We start from the raw sequence: 18,680 nt of genomic DNA, 5'->3' as shown, positions 1-18,680 counted from the left end.
TAAGATTATGTCCAAGAATGTTCTGGTCTCGAAAGCTCAGTTTCCATCCTGACAATCGTGTTCACCAACCAAGCCTTCAGCGGAGCCAAGAACTGCTAAATAACAGGACTCACCTTTCAACAACTGGAACAGAGCTTAGCCGGGGGTCATCCTTCAACAGATCATGACTGCTTTTGCTTTTTCCTTTCATACTCTATGAAACAGAAGTGTACAGCATAATTACATTTTATCAATCCTTTTTTTTAAAAAAAAAGAGTTCAATAATATATTAAAACAGACAACTATGAAAAATTAAACAGGGCAAATACAATTTATCAATATCATTTAGGCTGTAAAAAACTACAACTGTCACTCTAAACTCATATTTCTTTGAATTAAATCGGTAACATAAGAATCTCATTGAAATATGGAATTAGACAATACAAATTGAAACAAAACGTCTAGCTCCTGCAATGATTCAGCTGCTTAAAGGAATGAGGAGCTGAGCCATACCAATATCTACTTTATATTGAATTCACTGATCTCAGTTAGTTAAAGTCTCCTTTGTCTAGTGGCAATTAAGGAAACCCATTTCTTGTGCTTGTCTGCCTGGAGCAAAATATTTAACTCTAACTGGAGTATCATTTTGCCTTACATCGACCAGTCTTGTCTGCCATAACTGATGTTTATATTTGTAAGTCTGCAACAGACCCATCTTGTCTCTGGGTTGTTTTTGTAATGAAAGGTATTCTTATGTGGATAGCTCATTAGCCTGTTTCACAATCCCTAATCAGGAGAACCAGTGGATACCTTTTCATCTGGCTCCTACTTTTCAACCTGTCTGACTTGGGAGGCCCTACAAGGAGTTATACTTCTGCTATATAACATGACTCAAAGCTAGGTTCTCTCAGGGCAATACAAAAATTGATCTCAGAATCCTTGCATTAAAAAGTGGGTAAATCATACTACGGTTCCCACTCCCAACAGCTATCCAGAGGTTCTTGCTAAGTGGACAGGTCAGGAGGCCACAGAATCTTGTTCATTTATGAAAAAGCCTGCCAACACCAATACTTAAGTGACCACTTAGAAACCAAAAAGGCAGTAAGCACCCTTGGAACCATACCACAAACAAGGAGGTAACATCGTGTGGAGGGAAGAAGGAAAGACATTTCAAAAAATAACAAATTTTCTCGAGCATAAGAGACAAAAAAAAAAGGCGTTAAAGATTAGAAAATAAATTAAGCCTTTAAAGGAAAGCAGACAAATGAGTTTCCAGGACAGAAGGAAAGACTTTTTTTTTTAAATAACAAGCTTGACAAGTGACAAAGTGAACCACCAACAGAATCGGTACAGTGCAGAAGGAGGCCATTTGGCCCATCGTGTCTGCACTGGCTCTCTGAAAGAGCAATTCACTCAGTTCCATTCCCCCACCTTCTCCCCATAACCCTGCACATTCTTCCTTTTCATATTTTTTTTTTAGAGATACAGCACTGAAACTGGCCCTTCGGCCCACCGAGACTGTGCCGACCAAGAACAACCCATTTATACTAACCCTACAGTAATCCCATATTCCCTACCTACACTAGCGGCAATTTACAATGGCCAATTTACCTATCACCTGCAAGTCTTTGGCGGTGGGAGGAAACCGAAGCACCCGGCGAAAACCCACGCAGTCACAGGGAGAACTTGCAAACTCCACACAGGCAGAACCCAGAATTGAACCCGGGTCCCTGGAGCTGTGAGGCTAGGGTGCTAACCACTGGGCCACTGTGCCGCCCCAAATAACTGATATAATTGTCTAATTCCCTTTTGAATGCTTCAATTGAACCTGCCTCCACCACACTCTCAGGCAATGCACTCCAGACTTTAACCACTCGCTGTGTGTAAATGTTTTTCCTCATGTCACTTTTGCTTCTCTTACCAAATACTTTAAATCTGTGCCCTCTCATTCTCGATCCTTTTACAAGTGGGAACAGTTTCTCTCTATCTACTCTGGCCAGACCCCTCTTGATTTTGAATACCTCTATCAAATCACCTCTCAGCCTTCTCTTCTCCAAGGAAAACAGTCCTAACTTCTCCAATCTATCTTCATAACTGAAATTCCTCATTCCTGATACCATTCGCGTGAATCTTGTCTGTACTCTTTCCAATCTTTCCTAAAGTACGGCACCCAGAACTGGAAGCAATACTCCAGCTGAGGCCGAACTAGTGTCTTATACAAGTTCAACATAACTTCCTTGCGCTTGTACTCTATGCCCTTCTTATTAAAGCCCAGGATACTATATGCTTTATTAACCGCTCTCTCAACCAGTCCCGCCACCTTCAATGGCTTATGCACGTATACACCCAGGTCCCTCTGTTCCTGCACCCCTTTAAAATTGTACCCTTTATTCTATATTGTCTCTCCATATTCTTCCTCCAAAATGAATCACTATACATTTCTCTGCATTGAACTTCATCTGTCACCTGTCTGCCCATTCCACCAACTTGTCTATGTCCTTTTGGAGTTCTGCACTATCCTCATAGTTCACAATGGTTCCAAGTTTCGTATCATCTGCAAACTTTGAAATTGTGCCCTGTACACCAAAGTCTAGGTCATTAATATACATCAAGAAAAGCAAGCTATGGCAACTTTACTCTACATCTCTCAACTCCAGCAACAAAAATTAAATCAATTCAACAGCTTTTAATAACAAAATGTATAAAATCAATTATCACCTGGCTAACTCTGTTAACTTCCTCCTCTTCCTCCTCTGCTTCTTCTCCAAAGGAAAGTAAACTGAAATTTCTGTAACAGAAACAAAGAGCTAGCAATTAAAACTATTTCCTTAATATAATTTGGCATTTTCTATCTTTCTTAACATGACCAGTTCCTACTAAAGGATATAGCTTTTTTGATACTGGCTGACAAAAGAGATTTAGCAGAGACACAATATTCTAACTGCAGCCTAACCAATGGTCTGCATGGTTTAGCATTATTTCTTTGCATTTTTACTCTATACCCTTAGTTATAAAACTTAGGAACTCCTATGTTCTTTTTTAAATAAACAACTTACTTTGTTCACCCCTTGTAAAGATTTATGCATCTGAGCACTAAATCTCTGCTCATCTGTTTCTTTTAAATGTTTTACCATTTATTCCTTCTCCCTAAGCTTCCACCAAAATATACCAGCTCAGATTTCTCCAGTTCTAAGTTTCTAAGCTAGTGATGATTAACAAACTGTTTCAGGTAGATGTCATTCAGATAGCTTCAAATGGCAATCACTCCAGAAGTGTCAGCTCTGATTTGTCATGAATCTTTCTATCAAGCAGTAACAGCAGGATATAAATCTAACAATTTATTTACAGTAGATTTACTTAAAGTTTTTCTTCCAAAGGCGACATGGTTAGATTCATGAATATCCTATCAACCAAAAAGTCTAGTTCTTCTTTGAACGTACATAAAAATATTGGTTTGAAATAAAAACAATAAAGTTAAAAATATGTGCAGGCCTCTCAGGATGTGAAGAGAGAAAAGAAAGAATGGCACTTCAAGCTGAGGTGAAGGATCTCAAACTGAAATAGTAACCGGTCTTCTTTTCAAATGCTGATGTACTCTTGTTTGTACTACTGAAATGATACTTCACTTTGATTAGGTGCCAGATAAACTCAAACTGCCTAGACTAATTCTGGCGATCACTAACAAATCCGATTGTCCACCTAAGTCTGGAGATCCTCTATATATGGGTTACAGATGTGCCAGTGCTTGTTGGGATCCAGGAAAATGATGATGTTCTCCAGTAATTGCATGCTTTGTTCCACACATCATCTTTCTATTTTAGAACATACACCTCAGCTCATTAATTCAGTCTCTACTGTAGGATTAAAAAACTGATGCAACTTCAATACATTATTGGCTCAGTTTGGTGATTATATTTTTTGGATGAAATGTTACAAAACCACCATTATAAAAATGTTGTCCATGTGTCAAAAAGTAAAAATATCTGAGTATATAAAAAAAAACTGAAATTAGACTTGAGGTTCTTTTTTAAAAGCAGAAATGTTCCCAAAAAATGAGTACTTAGCTTCTGAAACAGAGCAAATAGGAAATGTATGGTACGCTTGTTGCTCTTTGTTCAAAGAGCACTGAAAAGCATTCTATACCTTTGATTTTAATGTTATTTCACTTGCAAGTATTGCAGATATTTTCTTCTTGAATTGTCATGCTAATTGACTTTAATAAAAGCCTCAAACTCTAGTTTTCTATATGCAAAAGGCAATGTTATCTAAACTTCAATACAAATGTTCCAACATTATAAGCAATCTCTCATTGAGAAGATGCCATTTTTTATCCTGAACTGTATACAGCACACACACTACTTTAATTAATTAAGTAATAAAGCAAGAAGGAGGTTGTTATATCCAAGGTCAAGTTTTCAATGGAAGTATGTAAATATAGCTCAAAGATATAAATAATACTCAATATGCATACCAATAACAGAAAGAGTGTACACACATTTGCATATGAAAATAGAAGAGGTTATATACATTAGAAATGGCAACAAGATTAATTTTTTTTTTTACTTTGTGCCTTTGGAATAAGATTTTTTCACTTCTTCCTCTTTTTTCTCCTTTTTGTGTTTTTTCAATATTCTTGGAACAATGTCATCAAAGCTGTTGTGCAACACCTAGAAAATATTGATATTTGTTCAGCTTAAAAGCAAATATTAGAAACAACGAATTTATTTTTATATGCTTTCAACACTAATATTAGGGAGAGGTCAATACCTAAATGTTAGAGAAAAGCATTGTTTCAACATTATATCTGGCTTTCAAAAGGTCCAGAGATGTAAATATGCATTCTAACATAGAAACAAATGGCAGGAACCATCATTTATGTTAGCATTTGTTGACTGACTAATTTAGGTGTGCATGCACACTAATATTTTTCTGTAGGACAATGCAAATCATATTGACTACAACAATGTACTACTTTTCATAAAACTGAAATTACACTTCAGTTTCTCTGGTATGCACTTAAATTATTAAAAATTCCTTACTTGCACAAATTACACTGATGACATCAAGTGGCAGAAAATTGCTTTGCAATTTTTTATAAAACATCTTGGAAGTTACGACATGTGAATGTGAATGTCTAAACAGATGAAAAGTGAGATTTTACCACATCATGGTTATGTGTACTTTCAAAATCTCACAAAACAAATTCTGCTCTTTCCCTAAGATTAAGATGGCACATCAGAGCCAATCTGTCTGCTGAGGCAGCTACCTCATCCTATGTGCTGCTGTTTAGTTATGACATTGCTGTTAAGTGTAAATTTATGCATAACATTCAAGACAATGGTTAAACACATACAATTCTTGATTCTTGCAGCTGGACAAACAAGTCAAGAGCCCTTAAGATCCACATTAACAGTAATTATTTCTTAAACTATTTTAAAGAGAGTTCATATTCAGCCAATTGGTTGGAACATTGCAATTAATTTTAAAATAATCTGTTTAATATATCAAAATAGTATTGAGCCTTTAATCTGCTATTGAGCTCAAAGAAATGTTCAGGTTACAAACTTGAGGCTTTTGCTGCTGGTACCCAGAAAGAGACAGTTGATCTGATTAATCCTTTAGAGGAAGGGAGTTGTTACCAAAGCACTGTGGGGAAGGATGGAAGTGACAAGTTGAAGAAGGAGGCCTAGTCTGCAGCAATCCTAAAGTTTTCCCCCGAACATTACTTCTTCATTAACTAATCCTTCCAAAGTTCTACACATTGTCAGGAAAACATGCAATGCTGAATGAGGATTTTTAATTCATCTTTTAAAAAGGAAAGCTGGAATCCTACATTCAACTTTTAAAACTGGCAGCTCAGATGGCCAGCACAATTTGCTTTGAAATACCTCACATTCCAAGGTATCAAAGCGGACACGCAGGTCTAAATAGGTTGCATCCAGAACAATGGCTTGAAGAGTTGAGTAAATTATCTGGTATCGCTCTTGTTAGCAAGACATTCAAAGCCATCTTGGAGCATTCACCCTAGTGGAGTTTTGTATCTCCAGAGGGTAAACATTGAAACAATACGACCGGAGAGAGATTTGGGACTCTTAGACTTTGAATCTCATTAAAGCGAACAAGAGAATACACTAAAAGAATCATGTGACAGCTTCCCCAGTCTATGTGAAAACTTGGAGGGCTGGATCTTGTTGTCTCCCCCAGCATCGTGACCCATGGTGGAGGGAGGGGGCCTGAAGATAGGTCCTAAAGAGGCCCACCATGGACCTCGACGCCGGGAAGGCCTGGACTGATCCTCCTGGTTGCAGCGAGGCTCCGTAGTGGCCTCCCTGCCGTTGGGCGACGGGACCTGAATTTAAATATTTAAATTAATAAAATGAATACATTTAATGGACTTACCTTAAATCTTCTGGGCCCGCCGCAATCTTCGGCACAGTGGCCAGCACTTCCATGCCTTCAATCCCCCGTCCAGGGAAAGGCGGCATGACACTGGTGGGGAGGGGGGAGGAGTTCATATTTTCTGTGGGGGATTGGGAAGGGGGGGGAAGACAGGGTCAAATAAACTTAATGGGTGTAGGGGATGGTGGGAAGGAGTGAACTCTAAACTTTGTGCAGTCTGGGAGTCGGGGGTGCGGAAGGTCACATTTTAAAGGTAAGTGCTTTGGGGGGATAAGGGCAAATAATTAATGTAAATGTTATTGGGGACAGGAAAGGGGCATTAGAAATTTATTGTATATTTTTTGGGGGCATACTTCTTTAAAAATTTGACTGAGCCAGCAGGGCTGGTTGCCCTTTAAGAATGGCACCAGCGCCTGCGTACAGGCAGCTGATACCATTACCGGGGATGGACAGCCTGCGCCCCCCCCCCACTTAACGTGATTGGGGGGAGAGCAGGCCACCCCGGCTATTTAAATGAGCCGCCGCACGAGAGATCACGGAGGCTCTTCGCGTGCGGCATCTTTGAGCTCTTAAAATCCAGCCCATAGTTTCTGTTACACACTGCAGATAAGCTTTGAGAGCTAATCAGAGCAGGACCCCAGTGGGGCTTTATGTCTCTCTCTCTCTCTAGATATACTGCAAACTTTGGAATCCTGTCCAAGCCTATCAACGCTACAGACAGAGAACCCAGGGGGAGAAAGCCACCTACATCACTGTCTCCAAGAAAACCCTGAACCAGGTGGACCAGCTGCAAGTACACCTCGACCAGCCAGGAACTTCAGAACCACAAATTCAGCTGGAAGACAAATGAATTACCAGACCCCATAAACTATATATTATTTTTATTTATTCTGGACTCTATTCTTCATCCTCTGTAACCTATTGTGTGTGTGTGTGATTCTCGTGTGTGTGTGTGTGTGGGTTTGTTATTCTCATGTGTGTGTGTATTATATATATGTGTGAGAAAGTTGGAGCGTAGTTTATTATTTTTATTAAGATTGGGTTTTGATTTTAAGTACAATAAACTAATCTCTTTCTTGTTTAAATTCAAGAAAACCTGTCTGATTGGTTCTTTTATGATCACAGCACAAAAAGGGTTAAACACTCACTGAATTGGTAAGCACATCTACTGTTTAAAAAGGAATAAACCCTGTTGTGATCAAACAACAGGGGAGTCGTTCAACCCCTCCTCACCTGATCGTAACAAGATACAGAAAAAAAGAGTAGATCAGCCCTCTGGACTGTTTTCAAAACTTTTGAGCTTACTGATTGTACTATGTAGTGCATGCCAATTTCCCACACTTCACTATGTCATCTCATTCATAAAAAGCTCGGTATTTTAGCCTGCATCAGTCTGTTCCTCAATGAAATATTTTCATTTTCTCAATTGATTGAAGTCATAGATCTTACATAAATTCCAGTATTCAATTCACTGCAAGAAATGCTGGAAATACTCAGCAGGTCTGGCAGCATCTCCGGAGAGAGAAGCAGAGTTAACATTTCAGGACAGTGACCCTGGGTCACTGTGGAAGGGTCACGGACCTGAAACGTTACTGAGTCCGACCTGCTGAATATTTCCAGCATTTCCTGTTTTTATTTCAGATTTCCAGCACCTGCAGTATTTTACTTCTATTCAATTTACTGCAGTTAGGTTAATTGTTAGCCATGTTACCCTCTGCAAGGGCAGAACTCTGAAGAAGCACATTTCTTATTCATGAGGTATAAAGCCCAATCAACAGAAGTTCAATGAAAACATTATAAAAGAAAACGACCGTAAAGCCCAAACCATAACATATTAATTTGTGAAGAATCCATTTAACCTTTATATAATTGCTGAATCCTCCAAGATATTTCCATCACCCTTCTCCTTTAAAGGACTTGCTGCATTTAGAATTTGTCTGCATGACAATTCAGAAATTTCCACGGCAGACAATTGAGGCTATCCAAAATGATACATTATTAAGTAGATGCTGCACAACTTACTTCACTACTCATTTTGAGAAAAAGATTCAGTGAATTTCTAATTTTCTTGCCAGCAGCACATTCACTAAAATAAGGTTCTGCTAATTAAGCATGAAGGGGAGGAAAGCTGCTAACTGAAATCATTAGGCCATTAAAGAAGTGCTTGAATTCTTCTTTTCATTCTTTCATAGAATATGTTACTGGCAAAGCCAGCATTATTGCCCATCCCAATTGCCCTCGAGATTTTTTTCACCCAGAGAGTAGTGGGAGTCTGGACCTCATGGCCTGAAAGGGTGGTAGTGATAGAAACCTCAACTCATTTAAAAGGTGTCTGGATGTGCAACTGAAGTCCGTAACCTGCAGGGCTGCAGACCAAATGCTGGAAAGTGGGATTAGACAGGGTGGCTCTTTTTTATCTGGTCGGCGCAGACAGGATGGGGGCCAAGTGGCCTCTTTCTGTGCCATGAACTTTCTATGATTCTAAGATGGTGGTGAGCCTCATTCTTAAACCGCTGCAGTCCATCTTTTTTTTATTCATTCATGGGATGTGGACATCGCTGGCTAGGCCAGCATTAATTGCCTATCCTTAATTGCCCTCGAGAAACTAATGGTGAGCTTCCTTCTTGAACTGCTGCAGTCCATGTGGGGTAGGCACATCCACAGTGCTGTTAGGAAGGGAGTTCCCAGAATTTGACCCAGCGACAGTGAAGGAACGGCGATATAGTTCCAAGTCAGGATGGTGTATGGCTTGGAGGGGAACTTGCATGGTGTTCCCATGCATCTGCTGCCCTTGTCCTTCTAGGTGGTAGAGGTTGTGGGTTTGGAAGGTGCTGTCGAAGGAGCCTTGGTGAGTTGCTGCAGTGCATCTTTTATCTGATACACACAGCTGCCACTGTACGCCAGTGGTACAAGGAGCGAATGTTTCAACCAAGACAACTGCTTTAGAGTCACAGAGTTATACAGCACAGAAACAGGCCCTTCGGCCCATCGTGTCTGTGCCGGCCATCAAGCCTATCTATTCTATTCCATTTTCCAGCACTTGGCCCATAGCCTTGTATGCTATGGCATTTCAAGTGCTCACCTAAATACTTCTTAAATGTTATGAGGGTTCCTGCCTCTACCACCTCTTCAGGTAGTGCATTCCAGATTCCATCCACCCTCTGGGTGAAAAGATTTTTCTTCAAATCCCCTCTAAACCTCCTGTCCCTTACCTTAAATCTATGTCCCCTGGTTATCGACACCTCCGCTAAGGGAAAAAGTTTCTTCCTATCTATCCTATCTATGCCCCTCATAATTTTGTATACCTCAATCAGGTCCCCCCTCAGCCTTCTTGCTCTAAGGAAAACAACCCTAGCTTATCCAGTCTCTCTGCATAGCTGAAATGCTCCAGCACAGGCAACATCTTGGTGAATTTCCTCTGCTTTGTCCTGGATGGTCAAGTTTCTTGAGTGTTGTTGGAACTGCACTCATCCAAGCAAGTGGAAAGTATTCCATCACTTGCAGCCTTGTGCCCTGTAAAAGGTGGACAGGCTTTAGGGAGTCAAGCGGTGAGTTACTCACCACAGAATTCCCAGTCTCTGACCTGCTCTTGTAGTCACAGCATTTATGTGACTGCTCCAGTTAAGTTTCTGGTCAGTGGTACCCCCAGGATGTTGATCGTGGGGTTTCAGTGATGGTTATGCCATTGAATGTCAAGGGGAAATGGTTAGATTCTCTCTTGTTGGAGATAGTCATTGCCTGGCACTTGTGTGGCACGAATGTTACTTGCCACTTATCAACCCAAGCCTGGATATCGTCCAGGTCTTGCTGCACGCGGACTTCATTGTCTAAGAAGTTGCAATTAGTACTGACCACTGTGCAATCATCAACGAACAACCCATCTACTGACCTCATGATGGAATGGAGATTTTTGCTGAAGCAGCTGAGGATTGTTGGGCCTAGGACACTACCCTGAGGAACTCCTGCAGTGATGCCCTGGGACTTAGATGTTTGGCCTCCAATAAACGCAACCATCTTGCTTTGTGCTATGTACGACTCCAACCAGTGGCCAGTGGAGAGTTTTCCCCCAATTTCCATTGACTTCAATTTTGGGAGGGCTTCCGGATGGCACACTCGGTCAAAGGCTGCCTTGATGTCAAGGGCAGCAGCTCTCACCTCACCTCTTGAACGCAGCTCTTTTGTCCAATATTTGGACCAATGCTGCAATGAGGTCTGGAGCAGAGCGGCCATGGCAGAACCCAAACTGAACATCGGTAAGCAGGCTATTGCTGTGATAGTGCTGCTTGATAGCGTTGTCGGTGACATCTTCCTTCATTTTGCTGAAGATTGAGAATAGACTGATGGGGCAGTAATTGACCAAATTGGATTTACCCTGCTTTTTAAGGACAGGACAGACCTGGGCAATTTTCCACATTGTCAGTGTTGTAGCTGTATTGGAACAGCTTGGCTAGGGGCACAGCTAGTTCTGGAGCACAAAGCTTCAGTACTACTTCCGGGATGTTGTCAAAGCCCATAGCATTTGATGTATCCAGTGCTTTCAGTCGTTTCTTGATATCACAGGGAGGGAATCAGATTGGCTGAAGAATGGCATCTGTGATGCTGGGGACTTCAAGGGGAGGCCGAGATGGATAATCCACTTGACACTTCTGGCTGAAGATAGTTGCAAATGCTTCAGCCTTGTCTTTTGCACTAACATGCTGGGCTCCCCCATCATTGATGGGGATGTTTGTGGAGCCTCCTCTTCCTGCTGATTGTTTAAATGTCCACCACCATTCATGGCTGGGATGTAGCAGGACTGCAGAGCTTTAATCTAACCTGTTGGTTGTTAGATTGCTTAGGTCTGTCTATCGCATGCTGCTTCCGCTGTTTGGCATGCATGTAGTCCTGACTGTAACTTCACCAGGGTGGCACCTCATTTTTAGGTCTGTCTGGGGCTGCTCCTGGCATGCCCATTGAATCAGGGTTGATCCCCTGGCTTGCTGGTAATGGTAGAGTGATGGATACACTGGGCTATGAGGTTACAGATTGTGGTTGAATACAATTCTGCCGCTGCTGATGCCCCACAGCACCTCATTAATGCCCAGTTTTAAGCTGATCAATCTGATCTGAATCAATCCCATTTAGCACGGTGGTAATGCCACACAACATGATGGACAGTATCCTCAGTGTGAAGAGGGGACTTCCTCTCCGCAAGGACTGTGCGCTAGTCACTCCTACCAACACTATCATGGACAAATGCATCTGTGACAGGTAGATTGGTGAGAGCGAGATCAAGTAGATTTTCCCTCTTGTTGGTTCCCTCACCACCTGCGACAGGGCCAATCTGACAGATATGTACTTCATGACTCGGCCAGCTCGGTCAGTAGTGGTGCTACCAAACCACTCTTGGTGATAGGCATTGAAGACCCCCACCCAGAGTACATTCTATGCCCTTGTTACCCTCAGTGCTTCTTCCAAGTGGCGTTCGACGTGGAGAAGTACTGATTCATCAGTTGAGGGAAGGTGGTACGTGGTAATCAGCAGGAGCGTTCCTTGTCCATGTTTGACCTGATGCCATAAGACTTCATGGGATCGGAGTCAATGTTGAGGATGCCCAGGACAACTCCCTCCCGACTGTATACCACTGTGCTGCCACCTCTGGTGGGTCTGTCCTGCCAGTGGGACAGGACATACCCAAGGATGGTGAAGGAGGAGTCTGGGACATTGTCTGAATGATATAACCCTGTGTGTATGACAATATCAGATTGTTGCTTGATGAGCATGTGGGACAGCTCTCCCAATTTTGGCACAAGTACCCAGATGTTAGCATGGAGGACTTTGTAGGGTCGAGTGGGCAGGGTGTGATGTTGTTGTTTCCAGTGCCTTGGTTGATGCCGGATGGTCCATCTAGTTTTATTCTTATTTAGCTTTTCTGTAGCAGTTTGGTACAACTGAGTGCCTTGGTAGGCCATTTCAGAGGACAGTTAAGAGTCAACCATATTGCTGTAAAACCACATCTCTTTGGTTGTAAAAGGTAGCTTATGTTGAAGAGTGTAAAGGTTAAAGAGTCAATGAGGAACTGAATGAGAACTTAACATAAGAAATAGGAACAGGAGTAGACCATCGGGCCCATCGAGCCTGTTCCACCATTTAATATGATCATGGCTGATCTTCGGCTTCAACTCCACTTTCCCGTCCGCTTCCCATATCCCTAGAATCCCTGAGAGACCAAAAATCAATATCTCAGCATTATATATATTCAAGGATGGAGCATCCACAATCCTCTGGGGTAGAGAATTAGAAGGATTCACTACCCTTTGAGTGAAGAAATTTCTCCTCATCTCAGTCCTAAATGCCCCTTATCCTGAGACTGTGCCCCATTTTCTAGATTCCCCAGCCAGGGGAAACAACCTCTCAGTGTCTACTCTGTTAAGCCCCTTCAGAATCTTGTATGTTTCAGCGAAATCACCTCTTATTCTTCTCCAGAGAATATAGTCCCAATTTACTCAGCCTCTCATCATATGACAACCCTCTCAGCCCAGGGAGCAATCTAGTGAACCTTCGCTGTACCACCTTCAATGCAAGTATATCCTTCCTTAAATATGGAGAACAAAACTGCGCACAGTACTCCAGTTGTGGTCTCACCAAAGCCCTGTACAACTGTAGCAAAACTTCTTTATTCTTGTACTCCAATCTGCTTGCAATAAAAGCCAACATGCTATTTTTCCCTTCCTAATTTCTAGCTGTACCTGCATGCTAACTTTGTGTTCCTTGTACAAGTACACCTGAATCTCTCCGAAAATCAAGATTTACAAGTTTCACGCCTTTGAAAAAATATGCTACTCTTCTAATCTTACAACCTAAGTGAATAACCTCACACTTCCCTACATTGTACTCCATCCAGTCTCTATCTCCTTGCAGCCTCGTGTCCTCCTCACAGCTTGCATTCCCACCTAGCTTTGTATTGTCAACAAACTTAGATACATTACTCTCTGTCTCTTCATCGAAGTCATGAACACAGATTGTAAATAGCTGACCCCCCAGCACTGGTCCTTGCGGCATTCAACTAGTCACAGTCTGCCAACTTGAAAATGCCTCATTTATCGCGACCTTTCGCTTCTGGTCATTAACTAATCCTCTATCTAATGCAACATATTACCCTGCAGCTCTATGAGCCCTCATCTTGCCTAGTAGCCTTTTGTGTGACACCTTATCAAATGCCATTTGGAAATCTAAGTATACTACAACATCTACTGGTTCTCATTTCTCTACCTACTAGTTGCATCATTTAAAAACTATTAAATGTGTCAAACACGATTTCCCTTTTGTAAAACCATTGACTTTGTCTGATCATCCTATGATTTTCTAAGAGCATTGTTAAGACTTCTTTAATTGATTCCAGCACTTTTCCGACGACTGACATCAGGCTAACTGGCCTGTAATTCCCCAATTTCTAACTTCCAATCCACTGGGACCATTCTAGAATCTAGGGAATTTTGGAAAATCATAACCTGCACATCCACTATTTCTGCAGTTACCTCTTTTAGAACCCTAGGATGTAGGTCATCAGATCCTGGGGATTTGTCGGCTATATCTATCCACAAGGCTGTGGAGTTACAATGACAATAACCAATCGAAAAATGGTTTAAGATCAAAGATCCCACATAAGCCCAAAGCTTGACCATCTACTCCTGAAGCTTTCAGTTTTCCGATAAAGGCAATGTTAAGTGGACCCTAAGGTCTTATGAAGGTCCAGAAACTCTTCACAGAATCACAGAATTGTTACCATGCAGAAGGAGGCCATTCGGTCCATCATGTCTGCACTGGCTCTCTGAAAGAGCAATTAATTCAGTTCCACTCCCCTACCTTCACTCCGAACCCCTGCACATTCTTCCTTTTCAGATAACTGTCTAACTCTCTTTTGAATGCCTCGATTGAACCTGCCTCCATCACACTCTCAGGCACTGCATTCCAGACCTTAACCACTCACTGTGTGCAAAAGTTTTTCCTCGTGTCACTTTTGCTTCTCTTACCAAATACTTTAAACCTTTGCCCTCTCATTCTCAATCCTTTCATGAGTGGGAACAGTTTTTCTCTATTTACTCTGTCCAGACCACTCATGATTTTGAATACCTCTATCAAATCACCTTTCAACCTTCTCTTCTCCAAGGAAAACAGTCCTAACTTCTCCGATCTATCTTCATAACTGAAATTCCTCATCCCTGGAACCATTCTCATGAATCTTTTCTGTACTCTTTCCAATGCCCTCATGTCTTTCCTAAAGTGTGGCGCCCGGAACTGGAAGCAAACCTCCAGCTAAGGCCGAACTAGCATCTTATACAAGTGCAACATAACTTCCTTGCTTTTGCACTCTATGCCCCTATTAATAAAGCCCAGTATACTGTATGCTTTATTAACTGCTCTCTCAACCTGTCCCGCCACCTTCAGTGACTTATGCACATATACACCTAGGTCCCTCTGCTCCTGCACCCCCTTTAGAATTGTACCCTTTATTTTATATTATCTCTCCACGTTCGTCCTACCAAACTGAATCACTTCACATTTCTCTGCATTGAACTTCATCTGCCACCTGTCTGCCCATTCCACCAACTTATCTATGTCCTTTTGAGGTTCTACACTATCCTCCTCACAGCTCACAATGCTTCCAAGTTTCATATCATCTGCAAACTTTGAAATTGTGCCCTGTACACCAAGGTCTAGGTCATTAACATATCAGGAAAAGCAAGAGTCCCAACACTGACCCCTGGGGAACTCCACTACAAACTTTCCTCCAACCCGAAAAACATCCATTAACCACTACTCTTTGTTTCCTGTTACTCAGTCAATTCCGTATCCATGTTGCTACCGTCCCTTTTATTCCACAAGCTATAACCTTGCTCACAAGTCTGTTGTATGGCACTGTATCAAATGCCTTTTGAAAGTTCATGTGCACCACATCAACTAGCATTGCCCTCATCAACCCTCTCTGTTACCTCCTCAAAAATCTCCAGCAAGTTAGTTAAACATGATTTTTCCTTAAGAAATCCATGCCGGCTTTCGTTAACTAACCCACATTTGTTCATGTGACTATTAATTTTGTCCCGAATTATTTTTTCCAGAAGTTTCCCCACCACCGAAGTTAAACTGAAGTTAGTCTGGTGAACCTCCGTTGTACTCCCTCTATGGCAAGTATATCCTTCTTTAGATAAGGAGACCAAAACTGTACACAATACTCCAGGTGTGGTCTCACCAAAACTCAATATAATTGCAGCAAGACACCTTCACTTTTGTACTCAAATCCCTTGTGATGAAAGCCAATATACTATTTGCCTTCCTAAATGCTTGCTGCACCATCATGCTAGCTTTTAGTGACTCATGAACAAGGACATCCAGGTCCTTTTGGACATCAACACTTCCCAACCTCTCACCATTTAAGAGATACTCTGTCTTTCTGTTTTTTCTATCAAAGTGGATAACTTCACACTTATTCAGGCATTTTGATTATTCCAAGGCCTCCAGATTAAATGCCACAATGGTCTGCAACTCTTATCATTAATTCATCAAAACAAAGTCTATAATTTGTTTATTAAAAGCTTCTGTCCAAGCAATGAAGACAACCACCTGCTACACACAAGGTCAGATGGTAACCTAGCGGTTATGGTATAAGGTCAGCAATCTACATGCCATAAGCCTGAATCCTGTCATGTCATAGGAAAATTAATTAAAGAAATCTTGTAAATTTTGGTCTGGACCTGATAAAATGAACATGGAAACTGTCAGTCATAAAAACTGGGCCGGTTCGCTAATGTCCTGCAAGGAAGGGACCTCCCATCCCTACCTGGTCTACCTTACATTACACCAGGCCCTCATTGTATGGTGGATTTTTAATGCCTTTAGGAGTGGAGGGTTGGCAAAAATTAAAAGGTAGATTGCGGCTTTGCTGAGGAAAATGAATTAAAGATCCGGCATACATGCCAATATCATAATAAATTGAGAGATGTGATTATTCAATCAAATTCAGCCTCACTCGTGATCTTACAAGAGGGCTCTGAAAACTCTGAATTTTTAACAGTCCTTCTGCACATGCTCACCCAGTTCAGGACTGTGCATATGCAGCTGACTGGTCACACCCTAAGCTTGCACAAAGACCCTAGAGAGCTGACTGAAGGGGAAACCGGAAGTGAAGCCTGGCGAAGCACGGTCCTTTGCCAAACATGATACAGTTAAACACAATGATGTACTGTGTGCTACAGGCTGATATATATGCATGAGTTACTGAGTGACATAGCATGTAGTCCCAAAGTCGTGCTTGATCCAGAAAGAAAGGATCTGTTGTTGGATTCAGGACACTCAGCCCAGCTGCATGCAACAGGTTAGGGGCTCCGAGGAGGAGGAGGATGGGCTCGGACGCCATGGTTCATTCATACAAAGAACTGGGTATCAAGTTGCCAGGTGTCACCACCTCAGGCCTGGGTGTGGTAAAGAGAGAGTGGGAGACCCCCTCTGATGGAACCTCACTGGAAGGAATGAAGAGGGAGGAGACTAATGAACCCACACTTACAGACTCAATTTGGGGGGGTGGGGGGCAGGAGAAGGTGATGACTGAGCCATCCAAGAGAGACCTCCCATAGACCCCCACCGCAGGGAAACCTCCAGGAAGGGGAGAGACTGAGCCTTCCAAGAGAACCCCACCTTTAGTGGACGCAGCCCTGACATCTGGGCATCCTCATTTCCCCAAAGGGTCCTAAAATCAGGCGTTGGGCTCCTCATTAGTATATGCAAGGGTAAAGCATCCATCTTAGGCAGCCACTCTGGATGCCTGATAAACAGCCTGACGTTTTTTACATGTTCCTTGGGATGCAGGACGTTGGTCTTTGAAATTTGGACAAATTGTGCCCAAATGAGCACAACAAGGTCCAACCTGTACCCACCCCCTAGATCATTAGCGATGACAGCAGCAGGGAGCAGTTTCATGCGTCACACAGCTGCTCCACTCAAACTGAATTTAGATCAGTCAATGAAACTGAACCAGAACCGATCTGGAGCCATATGGTCCTGGGATGTATTAACCTTTAGATTTTCTTTCCCTTTCAATACAATGATACAAAAGAACACAGAACTGTTGCTTTCACTCTCAAGTCTTGCTGCTTAAATAAGACAATTTGTGACGACACAAATCCACTTAGAAACTGGGATTTTCACCATTTCTGAGACTTCTATGCAAAATGATGGTAGTTGGACAGCACGTTACACTACATATGGAAAGCATAGATATGTTGTCGGATGTTACACAGAACTTACAGCACAGAAACAAGCTATTTAGCCCAACTAGTTCATGGCAGTGTTTATGCTCTGCACAAGTCTCCTCCCACCTTATTTCATCTAACCCGATTAGCATATCCTTCTATTTATTTCTCCATCATGAACATGAATGCACTTCCTGAAGAGGTGGTGGTGGAAGCAGATACCTTCAAGAGGGATAATAATTGAAAGGAAAAAAAAATTACAGGGCTAAGGGGAAAGAGGAGAGTGTGTTTTTTTTATTTGTTTGTGGGATGTGGGTGTCGCTGGCAAGGCCAGCATCTATTGCCCATTCTTAAAAACCCATCTGGTTCATCAATGCCCTTTAACGAAGGAAATGTGGTTGGCCTACATGTGACTCTAGACCCACAACAATGTGGTTGACTCTTAAAATGCCCTCTGAAATGGCCTAGCAAGCCACTCAGTTCAAGTGCAATTAGGGATGGGCAATAGATGCTGACCTTGCCAGCGACACCCACATCCCACAAACAAATTAAAAAAAAAACACACTCTCCTCTTTCCCCTTAGCCCTGTAATTTTTTTTTCCTTTCAATTATTATCCCTCTTGAAGGTATCTGCTTCCACCACCACCTCTTCAGGAAGTGCATTCATGTTCATGATGGAGAAATGAATAGAAGGATATGCTAATCGGGTTAGATGAAATAAGGTGGGAGGAGACTTGTGCAAGGCATAAACACTGCCATGAACCAGTTGGGCTAAATGGCTTGTTTCTATGCTGTAAGTTCTGCATAACATCCTACAACATATCTATGCTTTTCATCTTTAGTGTAACTTGCTGTCCAACTACCATCATTTTGCATAGAAGTCTCAGAAATGGTGAAGATCCCAGTTTCTAAGTGGACCTGTTTCGTCACAAATTTCTTGTCTTATTTCAGCGGCAAGACTAGTTTTTAATTCCAGATTTATTGATTGAATTCACATTTCACCACCTGCCGTGGGGAGATTCGAACCCATGTCCCCTGAGCATTAGCCTGGGCTCTGGATTACCAGTCCAGTGACAC

At 42.0% G+C, this 18,680-nt stretch overlaps 1 protein-coding gene across 2 annotated transcripts in view; it reads right to left on the bottom strand.

Moving 5' to 3' along the window:
* cwc27 (CWC27 spliceosome associated cyclophilin) overlaps nt 1–18,680 on the bottom strand; it is a 422,942-nt gene that overhangs the window by 340,143 nt on the left and 64,119 nt on the right. For both annotated transcript variants that reach the window (XM_068034150.1, XM_068034143.1), the window contains exons 6-8: nt 4,543–4,646; nt 2,698–2,767; nt 114–193 (exon numbers count right to left, since the gene is read on the bottom strand). In XM_068034150.1, coding sequence (XP_067890251.1) covers nt 114–193; nt 2,698–2,767; nt 4,543–4,646 — 254 coding nt within the window. The remainder of the gene's footprint in view (nt 1–113; nt 194–2,697; nt 2,768–4,542; nt 4,647–18,680) is intronic.

This window comes from Heterodontus francisci, chromosome 1 (genome assembly GCF_036365525.1).
Source record: "Heterodontus francisci isolate sHetFra1 chromosome 1, sHetFra1.hap1, whole genome shotgun sequence".
In the NCBI taxonomy this organism is placed as follows: Eukaryota; Metazoa; Chordata; class Chondrichthyes; order Heterodontiformes; family Heterodontidae; genus Heterodontus; species Heterodontus francisci.
This window is presented reverse-complemented; position numbering and strand designations above follow the sequence as displayed.